The sequence below is a fragment of the Gouania willdenowi genome, chromosome 8 (assembly GCF_900634775.1).
Source record: "Gouania willdenowi chromosome 8, fGouWil2.1, whole genome shotgun sequence".
NCBI lineage: Eukaryota > Metazoa > Chordata > Actinopteri > Blenniiformes > Gobiesocidae > Gouania > Gouania willdenowi.
Window position 1 is genome coordinate 13472240 of NC_041051.1, and position 14634 is coordinate 13486873.

The following is a 14634-nucleotide window of genomic DNA, read 5'->3' on the forward strand; positions in this document are numbered from 1 at the left end:
GTTACGCTGGTTTCGCAGGATCAAAAAATGTCACCATTTGTTCATTTGCGTGTTTGAAGCCAAGCACCGCCCACCAGCGACACATCTAACTCGGTGAGTTTCACTGCCGCTCCTTTTTCTCCTCTCATGAACATAAACCACCAGTGAAAAAAGCCGGTGTGATTAACGGCTAACGTAGCTATCCTAGCTCAGTGCTGACATTCAAAGATGAAAACTAGAGAAATTTTTCTGCTACTACCACCTCGTCGCTGATTCTCCTCCACACCAAATCCTTCCTAGTCCGGTCCTGGTTATAAAGACTGTGTCATACAGCTCCAGGTGGTCACACACAGCTTCTACTCAATGGTTGAATGGGTGAACAGACCGGTGTCCAAGTTTGACGCCTGACGTCATCGTCAACAAAGACTCTGATAGGCTTTCGTCATGTAAAACAGTGACAGGAGTTCAATATTTTCAACTCTTGTGAATGTGGAAATGTGATGAAAAATTGGGAGCATGCTCGCACGGCCAATCCACCCAACGCGTGGATAGGACTGCACCTCTCCACAGGAAAGATTTCGCCTCTGGGCCACATCTATCCATTGACTGTGTATGTAATCTAAACGCACAAACATGTCGCATCCGGTGTGAATGCAGCATTACAGAGCCCATTGTTAGCAGCGCTGACGAAGAATTCAGTGGTGCAGATTTGAAATAAAAGTGTAAAAATTCAAGTGAATAGGTAATTAAATTAGAAGTCCTGTGCTACCCTAGAGAATGCTGTTTCTTCAGGCTGTCCAAGCGTTTCACTCTTTCCTCTGGAGTCTTTTTGTTCCAGCTCCTGCAAGGAAACAGTCACCATCACTCTGGATACAAAATAATCCATCAAATTGGAAAAAGTCATTGGGAAAAATACATTTAACTTAACATATCATATGTGCAAGACTTAAAAAATAGATTGTCACAAACATGAACAATGCAATTTACCCCTGGCGGTTCAGCTGGCCCAGTACAGGAGAGTTTTGGCCTTGGCTTGGTTTCAGCGCTCTGAGAAAAAAAACATTATTCTATGTTTTGGAAACAACAGCCAAAAAAACATATGTGATAAACTATCAAGGCATAAAATGTGATGACAAATTCCCACAGAGCTCTAACACCTGTTGGTGGGTTGGATGTTGGTTGGGCTCTTGGGCTTTGGCTGTATCTTCCTAACCTGTGCCGGTGATTCACCAATCCTGAAAGAGAAACACACCCGAAGAAGGTTGAAGATCACAACAAAGTCCAACATTCAATCACTTTGCTACACTGAGCTGTGATACCTCTTTTTCCTGTCCATAGATCTCTGTGTAGCAGCAGAAAAACCCACTTTGTCTTTAGTGCATTTGGCTTTCTCCTGGTGGAAAGAATAAAAGTCGGGCTTGTGTTTGAACCGAAGTGTGAATATTACATTAAAGCATATTGAGGAGTTGTCATCATCTAAGTTAAGTTAAGTCATATAGCCATCAACTATTAGAGGAGATGCATGGGGAAAAAAGATTGATTTTGTAGTCAATAAGCTTACCTAAACAGGCTTAACCCTCCTATTAACCTCAAATATTACTAACACATTTTACCCTTGGGGTCAATCTTTGTTCTCTAGCACCCCCATCAGGCTAAACTTTTAAATTAGACTTCATTTATTTGGAATAGTTTTCATCCAAATCTTCTCAAATCTACTGACAACATTAATGACCACTAGAGCATGCATCCTATTGGTTGTGGTGATGATATGTACTTTCCTGCAGTGCCAATTTTAGGTTTGAATATTGGGTGGGTTGTAATCCCGCTATCCCCCCTGTATTTTACGCCTATGGGATCACTGCTAGAGATGTCTTTACATTGTTTAATGAAATACTGTATATTGTTATATTGTTTCTTTAAATACACAACTGTGACCATTTATCCATGTAAAATGATAATATAATATATAGATATATTCAAATCTATCTCTCTCACACATACACACCATGGTGACCATCTCCAAACCAGTAAAGACAAGGTTGACTCATATTATTATTATGCATGTATTGAGTTTGACTGAATACAGTGAGTCTTATTATAATTCACTAAGTTAAGCATTTGTACAATTTAGCCTAAAATTTCTCCAAATATTATTAAGGGAAGATGTGTCTCTAATAATCTTTAATAATAATGCAATTGTATTAACTGCTTTCAAATTGTTTCTTACTCTTTTCTGTTTTAATGTATAATAATAATAATAATAATAATAATAATACTTATTATTATTATTATTATTATTATTATTAACATTCCAAATAATTTTTATTGTTAATTGAATACATGCATTAACGTTTTAATTTTAAAAAGAGAAAAATGCTGCTTTTCTGGTTTTAGTTGTTTTTTTATTTATGTTTTAGTTAAGTCAGTAAAACAAGATAACATCACCGTTTATTTGTTATTTTGATTTGGTTTTAGAATGAAATAACCAAAAACGAGCAGTATACACAGACTGAAAAAATATTATCATGATGATTGTATGGTTTATTAATTGTACCCATCAAATTAGTCATGAAATATGACTTTTTTGAATGATGAACATTGGATGGGATCAAATTGACTCCAAGGATAATAGGAAGGTTTAGGTGAAATCCAAACTTGGTGTGAACATATATGGTAATAAATTGTTTAATCGATCAATCTTTGGTTACTTACCAGGTCTCGGAGCTTCCTCTCCGTTCGAAGCTCTCTGTCCTGCTGCAGCAGCGCGAGGCGATCACATAAAGGCATTTCAAAGAAGATGTCATGGATGTCAAACAGGGCTGCACGTAACTGGGGAAACAAGAGTTAAACACGGGGCAATGAACACATAGAAACATGTGACATCAGCTGTTCACTGACTGTTTGCTCATACCTGGGCTCTGACTCTCTCCTGCAGGGAGAGATCTTGTGCTGTGTAGGTGCTTCTTCTTTGTAGGGCTTCAGTTTGAAATGATCTGATGAACTCTTGTGTATCCTAAAACCACAGACGTACAAAGCACAGCGTCACTCTTGTTTACAACTGAACTCTACAATTTGAAAACATTCATGTTGTTGGTCGTTGTGCACAAGAGTTGGTTTTTGCGATATTTGTAATCTCACCTGAATGGTTTGATGCAGATGTTTGACCTTCTCGGTTTTAAGAAGTCTCCGGGTGAGAAAGCCACGAACAATGGCACTAATTCGACAGCAAGCTTTCAGCTGCTCTGCTGTCCAGACCTGGAGATTACAATAAAGACAGATATATATATATATATTTTTTTTAAGTCAGTAAATCCAACTCCTCTTTCAATAAAAACACTTCTTTTTATGACAATATACGCACCAGGCTTGACCTTGCCCGAGGTTTACCAGCTCCCCAAATGGGTCCCCAGGGGAAAGCAGGAGGCTGGACGGAAGGAGAAGACATAACCGACGGAATGGGACTGGGAATCCCTGGAATCATTACAATTTAAACACATAAAACCATTTTTTAAATAAATCTTTGTTCTTTTATTCAGTACAGTAAGATAATAAATAGGCAGTGGCTACCCGTATGGTTGCCTTATCAATATACTGACATTCTATCCGTACGCAGCGCCCGTCATTGGCCAGTTTAGGTCACGTGATAGGTCAGTCTTTGGCCAATTAAGGTCACGTCACTAAGACTAAACCTAACTGTAAATCTAACCCCTAACCCTAAAAATATTTGCGATATAGGGTTATAACCCTAATCCCCATGCCTACCTTTGATTCCCTATTCAACTGGGGGGGTCCCTGTATCGCCCCGGGGGGTCTCATTGAGAAAACACATTCCTTTACCTAACCCTAAGACGCTACATACGTGTACTTTGGTAAACGTACCAATAGCATTGGGGGTTGTCGGTACAGCAACCGTACGAATAGACACTTTCTCATAAATAATACTGTAAAAATAAAATAATACTGTTTTTGTAAAAGCAAGTAGTCTGGGAATTAATTGCAATTGTATACACAAGTTGAGAATGGAGCACATGATTAATACTATTTATGACAGTGTCAACCTTATTCCTGGAGGCACGACTGCAGAAATATGAACAACTTTCAAAAGAGATACATAACCTCACAAGTATTGTCACCCTCAAAACATTTAGACATTTTGATATTGTTAGCCTAACTTGCGTATTATATATATTTCTAAATAGAAATTTTTAAATAGAATAAATAGAATAAAATATATAAACTACATTAAGAAAAAAGAAAAAAAAAGTTAGGCAATAGGCATACAATCTGAAAATGACAAAAAAAAAACACACACACTTTTGTTATGAGGGTTACAGTAATTTGAAAAATGTAGTTTTTTTCCCGAACAACTATTAAGAATAAAATACAAAAAGTGACATTGACAGTTATTATATATATATATATTAGGGTTGTAACGATTAATCGTAAGGCAGTTAAAAATCGATTCATAGGTATCACGATTGACATCGGTACTTTGAAAATTGAATCGCAGTACTTTTTTTAAACAGCAGACTATATATTTATCCATTCTCTTGTCCAGCAGTGTACCGGCAGGCGGAATCTGCTACTGTTTTCTTTCTGGCTGCCTTCTACTCTTACGTGTTCATGTTACATGTTAATAAATGACTCCTTACCCCTTTAGCACCGAAAGAATATCTGTAATATTACGTGAATATCTGTAAAAGTCACGTTTTTCTATTAGCTCTGTCTGCTAGCATAGCATCTCTTCTTCACTGCTAGATTAGCTGCATGCCAACCGACCACTGGGTTACCAGCGCCCTCTGCTGGTCCAAACAAATATCTGACCTAAATCAGTGCAATGATGGGTTTTTTTTTTTAAAGTCCAATTGTTAAGGCACAAAATACATTTTCAGTTGCATTTAAAAAAAAAAAAAAAAAAAAACTATTATGTAGTTTTGCATTGTTTAATATAAAACCTGAATTAAAATTAATAAGCTTCTTCTTCATTTGTATTATTCCTTTATTTATTTCATTCAAGATTTATTTTTAGTTAAATTGCATTGTTTTGAATAGTTTATCAAGGGATTCTTTTGACAATTAAAAATAAAAGAAAAATAATACAGTATTATCTAGTTTTTTTCCCAAAAAAATAAAGAAATATTTTTCAGACATCATTTGACTACAGTCCCATTTTGTAAAATAAATCGTGAGAGAATCGCATCGTGAACCCAGTATCGTGAATCGAATGGTATCGGGAGTTCAGTGAATCGTTACATCTGTAATATATATATATATTTTACATTTAGCTCAGATAAAATAAAATAAAAGCATTATGCTACATATATGCACCTATATTGTGGAGGAGTGGGCGCTCGGATGGTGTGTGTATGGGGCTCAGTCCGGGGCAGGAAGGGCTCATAATGGGACAGCTGTCGCTCACTGATCTTCGACTCCATCCACAGGAGTCTGCACTCAGAGGCCGGCCATTACCTTGCTCCATCAGTCTTCTCTCAGCTCCGTCCAACTCCTACATTATTTAATACATCATGCACACAGATGTTACCACATATGATAATACCTTGTGCTGTGGTATCTTGTCTTATTTGAAACTAAAGTAGTGATTCCACACGCGCACCAGAATGAGGCACTGTTGCTCCTTCTCCTGTTCTGCCAGTAGCACAGACATCTGCAGGGCCTGCTCCTCGTCCAGACGCTTTCTAATGTTGCCCACAGCCTGTGATCGCCACTGTGTCTCATCTACTGAAGAGCAAAAGTATTCATGTGGAAAAAAATATGTATAGTGTGATACAATGTTAACAAACCGGGTCAAATCCAGCCCGAGGCTTCATGTCGTGTGTGTAGGTCCATTTTGCATTGTGTCAATTACTACTACTCCTTTTTGCACATATCAGTAGAGAAGTTCAAGTGTTGATGGATCATAATGGTCTATTTCTGCTGTTGTAATTCATATTTTTTTGTTTTTTGTTTTCTAAACTGTTTTTCTTTTATAATTTCACGCGTTTGAAATAAAGACGTCAATCAATAAAACTGCTTTTTTTTTTTAGCTCGTTACTTTGTTGTTTTGGTAACACTTTACTTGAAGTTTTATACATAAGGCTGACATTACGCTGTCATTATCTGTCATTAGCATGAATAAGGTGTCACGAAGGCTGTCATTAAGTGACGTTCGTTAAATTATGACACCTTTGGTGCTATGTTGGCATTTTTTGGGTTAGGTGGAGAGATCTAGTGGGGTTAGGGCAGGGGTCTGCAACCTTTACTCTCAAAGGAGCCATTTAACCTCATCTCACCCCGAATAAAGTCCTCCTGGAGCCGAAAAAATACCGCCTCAATGTATACAATACAGTGTATTAAATTCTATACAGTTAAAATTATATAGAATAATGTTTGATTTAATTTGATTTGATCAAGTAAATGGCAACTTAAAAACAGTTTAAAATAAAATGAATTGACATAAAAAATAACAACAAAACCGTGTCTTGCACCTTCAAATTCTTACGCATTTCAGTTTACATGAACACAATTTATATAAATAATATTTTTTATGTTAATGTATTTAATGTATTAATGCATGATCATGTGGTCAACACATGCTAATTGCTAATTTCTTGCCACACATAAAGCATGCATATTTAACCGGCACATTGGTAGTTAAAAGAATCTGTTCCCACACAATTAAAATCTCTGTTTTCTTCCAGAATAAACTTAAGGTTAACCACAGGTGCAGGAAAGTTGATGGTCTGTAGATGTTGCAGGAGATGAAGTAGGAAGGTGCACAACGTGATTTATTTTTAAGTTAACAAATTGTTATATCATGATTTTATTTGTCAATAATCATTAATAGCCTCTGTAAGAAAATAACTCTTTATTTCAGTATTTTTTTAAAGCTATATGGAGCCATGGCAAAGGACTCAAAGAGCCACATGAGGCTCCAGAGCCGCAGGTTGCAGACCCCTGGGTTAGGGTAACAAAGGGTTAAGGTTAGGGGTTAGGGTAACGAACAACACTTAATACAGCCTTCGTGACACCTTATTCATGCTAATGACAGATAATGACAGCGTAATGTCAGCCTTTATGTATGTATAAAGGCTAATTTGACTATCATTGTGTTAAAATTGTATTGAAACTATTTCAAACACGTAATTCCAGCAAGTTCTTTTTGTCTTCTTTTTGATTAATATGTTAAGGTTTAGTTTATTCAGACAACTGTTTTTGAGGAAATTTACTTTGAACTCTTGACATGTTTTGACTGTCAACTGCTGATCGCTTTAATGTCATTGAGATCCTTGATGTCAAGGAAACAGAGGCATCTGCCATTAGCAGATGCCTCTGAAAAAGACTAGCAGTTGACAGTCGAAACATGTCAGGAGATCAAAGTAAATTTCCTGAAGAGCAGTTGTCTGAATAAATGAAACCTTAACATGTATTTCAAATATGGCTTAAATATTCCCAGTTCAGCCCACTTGAAATCAAAGTGATCTGTAAGTGGAACTAACTATAAAATGAGTTTCACACTCCTATGGTAGCATATGAAACATTATGCTAATAAAAGGTATTGAAAATGTTATAAAAGTTGGACGACATGCTGAGAATTATAAAGACTTACCTATCTTCATTACTATTGGCGTCTCTTTCTTTCTGAGGACGTTTGTTGTTTTCCTGCCATTGTTCAACATGTCTGGAGTCCCAGAAGGTCTTGGAAAAGTCGGAGAGGGATTTTCCATTTGATAAGATGGGTTCAGTTGGACCTCATGACTGCGCCTGGTTGGAGCTACCCAGGAGACGCCTGCCATGAAGCGAGGCACTCTCTCCTGGCTGCGGTCTATGAAATCAGCTCCAGGGTGGCCAGCACGGAGTTGGTTGTCCAGTGTGTGGCAGCGTCGGCGAAATCCTGTGCTGAGATGATCATGGGGTCCCATTGTGGTGGTGGGCACTGAGGCACTGACAGAGGTACAAGAATCCTGGACTGGACTGGCAAGACAGTGACTCCATCGACGACTGCCACTACAATCAACTGCATCCATTCCTGATGATGCTGAAACTCCAGAGGACGCCTCTCTCCACTCCAACACCCTTGTACCCTCACAAGGTTTTCCTGTGCTTTGAGGGATACGTTCTGCTGGACCAACTGGAAAGGAGATATGAATGTTTCCTGTAGAAACTGGGCGTGGTCTGCGTCTTTGTGTCATGTCTGGACTTCGAAGACAAGTGTGAGGTTCTGATGGACCTGGTGAAAAGCCGCCTGATGTTGGAGAATTAGAGCCATGCAGGACTTGATGATGGATCTGAGGTGGACCAACAGGACTATGGTGAAGACTAAATCCAAAATCTACTCCCGTATCTCCAGCTGGGCTGCAGGTCTTCTCACCCTGGACAGGACACAATCCCCGTGGAGGGGTCTGCGCAGCTTTTGATTCTTGCCGACTTTGCTCCCGCTTCACATACTTTCTGGATCTCTTAAGAAGGCTATCCAAACTAAAGTCATCTTCATCCTCCTCTTCTTCTTCTTCCTCACTTTTATCTTGGCTCTCTGTGTTTGCTTTCTCATCCTGCTTGGAGCCATTTAAGATGGGAGTGTCAGAACATGGGCTGACAGGCCGGTCAGTTGTCTGGAGTCCAAAAACAGGGTCTTTGGGAAGCCCAGGTGAGTCAGTTACCAGTGTGTACCCATTGACTGTGGTAGATCTTGATAATGGCTGATTATCATCCTCTGGTCTTGACAAATTCTGCAATTGTGCAAGAAAACAGAACAGCAGATGCTTAAAGCTCATTATTCAATGAATAGTGACATGAACACAATCCACAGTTCATTCATATACTGCATAGATTTAGCAAACAGACTTTAAAGTCTGTTTAAGACAGAAACACATTTGTGTTGCGAGTTTGTCACACCACAGAAACATGAAATTTAGTGAAAAAAATCACTAAGTATATAAAATTACGTCTCAAAAATCATGGAGAAACAAGCACTTCTCTCTGCTATGAAATGTTGGGGACGTGTCAGTTAGAGGCGCTGGAACCACGCCCCCGCGCGGGAAGGGCGCCGCCTCCGTGTACTGTGTTTATGGGAGAGAGCAGTGTGATTATCCACTATTCAGTGTCGATAGTGCCTCTACCATTGGTTTTCCCGGATCGGGCCAAACGAGGTGTCAGCGGAAAGGTCTGCTCCACCCAATCCAAATATGTGCATCTCTCCCGGGAAAGTGGTGCAAAAAAGTGCTCATTTCATGGAAAATGTGGCACCAGCGGACGCGTTTTATTCCCCTGAGTCCAAATATGTGGTTTGTTTTCAGCTAGGGGCTGAATTGTACCCGCTGGAGGCCACAGAAGTTTGGTGTGCTTCAGCAGCAGGGTCGGGTTTATGCTAATGATGGCTCCATTATGTAACGCGGCTATGATTTCTGACCCGCTCATTAAATCCTGAACACAGAAATTTCAAACACAGTTTGTGAAGCCTAGCTCCACAATTACATTCTAAATGGTTGAATGGCTTTGTACATGTTTTAAAGAATACATTTGTGACCTATTTTATGTGTTTAGAAGAAAATGGCTGAATTTTCTTTAAACGGTCTATAAGGAATTGTGAATACATTCTCTAGACACATCAATAGAGACGGGAGAGACACCCCAGAGACCTACTAAATATTTCTGTTTAACTAATAATCTGTTGTTAAACCTTTCCAAACTCACTAACATGACACGTTTTATAACCTAAACCCAAATGAGATGAAAACAGACCTGAGCCCGATCCAGAATGCCCTGAACATGAGCTAGAAGCTTGTTTTTCTGCTGGTTGTGCCTTTCCTCCTCCCGTTGGATTGCTCTTTGTTTGTAGACACACATTTCACTCAGCTGCTCGGCATTCAACTGGAAATAAATAAAAATATAAAACAAAAATCAAAGAAGGATTGAAAAAAATTAAAAAATAAATCATGCTTGCACTTTCCTTATTATGGGTGCAACTTCCTGTATGATGAAAGGAGACATTACAAACAAATAAAAACCTTGGAAATTCAACACTTTATGCTGTATAAATGAATGTGTGCAGGGACATGTGACACAAATGCAACAGTGAGGTGACAGTGTTAGGATGGACAAGTAGTCTAATTTGCTAGACAAGGTTTTTTCCTTGAGTTGATGTGGGTTCGAATCCCACTTCTGACATATTTCTTTTTAATTTTAAGATATTTAACACGGCGCATTCTACGTTTAAAAATACATATACAAAAAAAAAAAAAAATTAGGGTATTTCCTGGGTTAGGGTTAGGGTTACGGCTAAAATAAAACTGACAGAACTACACGGGTCCGGCAGTGACGGAACTACCAGCATTCGGCTTATTGCGCATACGGACGCATGCGCACAGGAATTGCCAGAACTATAGTCAGGATTGTCTGAGGTCCGGATTTGGACCAATAGCAACAGCCTTTATTATATAGTCGTACACTTGTTACTGCAAACTTGCAGCGTCCGAAACATTCTTCTCTTTTGTCCAAACTTGCTTCAATCCTGATGTTTGCCCATTTTCACGACTTCTTCTCATGTATTGACTATATACCATAAATAACCTTAAGGAAGGTGACTAAACTGTATGTTTATAAAGATAGAATTTAATTTAAAAGGCTTGACAAAGCAGGTCAATGAAGATTTAGTATAGATTTCTTGTTCCTTCTTTTGGGAAGCGCAATGTTTTACTTTTCCTGATGAAGTACAGGCATAGCAAGAAGAGTTAACATTGGTGAACTTAGTTTGAGTGAATTTGATCAAAAAGCTTTGACAAGATAAGTGAGATCCTGTGATGTCTCTTAAAGCTGCGTTCAGCATGTATTTCCTCCTTACCAGGGGGGAGAGAACAGCTCTTCCATGGAAGCGGATGACAGAGTAGAACTTCAGGGAACACAGCGGTGCATGTGCTTTCTTCTTATATTTCTCCTCCTCCTGCAGTAAGGCCAAGCTCCGCAGACAGAACTCCTCATAGCTTTCCATCTCTGGGCATCCACACATATGCAGACTGAAGAGGAAACACACACCATGTATGTGGCCTCGTCACTCAGCTGTGAAACCAAATGTTTAAAAAAAGATGGAATTAGTTGAGAATAGCTCGAGAAAACTGGAACAGATTTCATGTTTCACTACACATACGTTCTTAACCAGAGCCATTGTAATTTCATTCCTGCATGTGCAATTTTATATAAAGGTACATTATTAACTTTCTCTCTTTAGAAACTCAGGAAAAAAAGAGAAACCTAGCAGGATCTTACTGTCTTCCTTAACAAACAGGATGACAAACTGTGATAGCAATATTCCATCGTAGCTTTAAACTGATGGTATTGTGTTGCACAATCAGGGGAGTTAAGCAACTATAATTATCTGCTGGTGCACTTGAGCCTTTCCTGCTTATTGTTCATTGCTCAGCAAACACTAAACAATCTGATGGTAGATTTAGACACTGTTTTGCAAAATCACTTCAAGAACATTAGTCCTGCATGTGTAACTAAACACCCATAGCTGCGTAGAACATACCAAACCTGAAATCTTCAGTATACGCCATCAAAGTATATAGTGAACTACCTTATATAGCATGTTGACTAATCTTAGAAGATTTTACCATCTGTGAGATGTTTAAAGAGAGGATTTAGTTTCATGTCAGTAAAATAAAATCCTTTCCTTCACAGACCAGCTATACAGTAGTCTTTTCTGTTGCTTTTGTGCTTCATTTATTTTTTATTCTATAGCTGAGCTGTTGATTTATTTATTTTTGTGTGTGTTCCTGATCTGATCTTGACTTTGTAGCACTGATTTCTTATTACATGTGTATGTGTCTTTTATATTTACACAGTAAGCTCATATATCCATTCATTCAAAAATAAATAAACAAATAGATGAATATTCCACTTATTAAATGAATGAATGAGGGAATGAATGAATAAATGGTGTAAAGATGAGGTGTTGGATTGCATCGGGTTTGGGCCTATGAAGAAGAACTATGTATGTGGAGAAGGCAGAACAAATCAGGTGTAACAATAGAGGGTCTGTGTGCTGTTGGTGTCTTTTTATCACCCTCATCACATTCCTGTCGTTCCTGCCAAACCCTGCTGCTGTTCACTGTCTGCAGCTTCTGCCTATCAACCACTGCATAGGTTCCAATTTCTAATCAATACACTGTCTATTTGTGAATGTCACTGCGCAAATATCTCAGTGAAGAAAGTCATTGTGGAAGGATAACAGTAATATACTGTAATAATATAGTTGATCAATTATATCTTAATTTGGCTTTAAAATGTAGCTATTCTTCAAAAATTGTAAAAAAAATATGCTCCTTTGGGTATATTTAAAATAATAAACACATAGTATATGAAGTGCAGACAAATCTTTACGGTTCACATGGCAACAGCTAGAAATCAATAGATTAAAAATAATAATAAAAATAAAATAAAATCTAAATTCAAACATCGAATCCTTCACCCTACACATATTTCCTACTCTGTATATTTCCAGGAGGCAGATGGACATTTTCATACAGATGTGCTCTACAGACAAACAGCTGCTATATCGCCACACCCGGACACATTCTTACCTTCACAGCGGATAATAAGTGGAATAATCCCTCCTTTCTTCACACAGAACCGGGTTAAACTCGGAGAAAACGTCGCAGGAGGAGCGGTAAGCGGTGTGTTCAGCAGCCGGTTTCTCCCTGTTCAATCTCGGACTGGCAGACATCATCATCATCATCATCATCATCAGCAGCAGCTCCATCCGTTCACACACTTCCGGGCTGCTACAGCGCCTCCTAGCAACAAGACCCGGGGCGTGCTCTGTTTAGCTGTGCACGACCTGCTTGCGCTGTCTGGGTGGTCAAATGGGGGCCTGCGGGCCACTTGCCGCCCCAGCTTTCAGCGAGGAGTGGCCCAGCTCCTATTCTATCGCCACATACGTCTCTCATATTGGACTTGTCTTTTATTTTGAAAGAAACTTTTTCTTTTGAAAGGCATGCTGTGAAATGCATGTTGCACAGGAAAATATCTAGATTTATGTTTTAATTTTTTATGTGTGTGTGTGTGTGTGTGTGTGTGTGTGTGTTTTCAACAGCTATTTAAAAAAAAAAAAAAAAAATTTGATTGGTTGAATTCTAAAAAAAAAAAGTGGGTCGCGATTACGATTTAATGATCGTGACAAAATGTGGGTCCCAGGTTGAGACCAGTTGAGAACCCCTCGAATAGAATACATAATCTTAATCTGAGTTTATCTTTCATTTAGTTTCCTAGAAGTATAGCAAACAAAATAAAATACATTTTCATGTAACTTTTATATTACCAACAACATTCATAATTTGGATAAATCACTCTACTGTAAATAATGATGAAATGCAGGTATGTTTTTTCGTGATTGTCTTTTTTTTTCTTCTGCGTTTTGTGCATCTTTAGGTAAACTAAAAAAAAAAAAAAAAAAACAAGAGCGTTATTAAAATGTGATTAATGGATTTCTATGTTTGTTATGAAAAATCAAAAATGTATGACATTTTTACAGTAGTTTTTTTCCTAGACAAAAGGGCCTGAATCTTAACATTATATTAATGTGTAGGGAAAATAGCAGAGTTTGCTAAAATGGTTTTTCTGGTAACAAAATATTTTTTTTAGCAGTTTGTTGCACTTTAGCAACATGTTACATCTTGAAACCATATCTGTTTTGTATGGTGCACAAGCTTGGATTTTTGTTTAAAACAACAGTGAAAATCTCTTAGCAACGTCAAAGGAAACTTGAAAAACTGGTCAGCTGTCATTTGTGGAATGACATATAACAGCATTATGTGAAAGAGAAGACGATAAATACCAAAAGTTAATAGCTTCTCACACTCCAATCACTTCAAACAATGATGTAGGCCTAATGCATTTCTGTCCTGTGTTTGTTTTGCCTGTTGTGTGGAAACACAAGCTGCTACGGTGGGAAATGTAGACAATAATCCTTTCACATTATACTAACTGTACACTATAAAACTAAAAACTAGAGCAGTGAGCCAAAGTCCAGCCTTCTTGTCTATCACCTGTGTCTATCATCACCTCACAACCTTTGACAAGAAGAATGTTTAGAAGATGTACATCAACACATTGTGGCTTGTGTAGTGATTTTGACAGCAAAGAATGTCCCGACTCTTTTTCTGAGCGCATGTAGGAATACATTGTATCATTTCTTCTGTTAAGTTGACCTCTGATCAGAAAAAAAGACTCCAAAATGACATAAAATATGCAAAATTACTCTAAAAACAATCACTATGACAACAAAAATGCTAAACATTACTTACAAAACACACAAGGTTGCCACAAAAATGCACAAATTTACAGAAAAATGTACAAATCAACAACAAAAATACACAAAATGACTCCAAAAACGCACAAAAGTACAGAAACACACAAAATGAGAGAAAAATATACAAAATGACGACAAAAACACTTTTTTTTCCCTGTGTTAATGCTAAGATTATTCATTATTATAACAATATGGCTCTCAGTTCAGAGAATCACATTTTTGTGGCCCCCACAATGTGATAAAAGTTGCCCTTCTTTGGTTTAGATTAACACTTGTACACAGTACAACATGCTATAACATAGATTAACAAAAACAGGCACACAATAAAAGCACATTGCTCCTGAGAAGTGTAA

At 38.0% G+C, this 14634-nt stretch overlaps 1 protein-coding gene across 5 annotated transcripts; it reads right to left on the reverse strand.

Moving 5' to 3' along the window:
* Positions 1-289: 289 nt before the first annotated feature.
* On the reverse strand, positions 290-12757 carry ccp110 (centriolar coiled-coil protein 110). 5 transcript variants are annotated; one of them, XM_028455493.1, is made up of 14 exons: positions 12555-12757; positions 10817-10988; positions 9718-9846; positions 7586-8705; positions 5594-5718; positions 5308-5485; positions 3341-3450; positions 3118-3234; positions 2891-2992; positions 2692-2808; positions 1299-1372; positions 1137-1214; positions 967-1026; positions 290-820 (listed from the first exon to the last, which is right to left on the reverse strand). In XM_028455493.1, the coding sequence occupies exons 2-14, from the start codon at positions 10979-10981 to the stop codon at positions 745-747; spliced, it is 2451 nt and encodes an 816-aa protein (XP_028311294.1). In that variant the 5' UTR covers positions 10982-10988; positions 12555-12757; the 3' UTR covers positions 290-744. The 5 variants fall into 5 exon arrangements, 4 of the variants coding, with proteins under 4 accessions (XP_028311294.1, XP_028311295.1, XP_028311293.1 ...); XM_028455494.1 differs by having other exon boundaries at positions 5594-5715; positions 10817-11031; XM_028455492.1 differs by having other exon boundaries at positions 10817-11031.
* Between the last annotated feature and the right edge of the window lie 1877 nt (positions 12758-14634).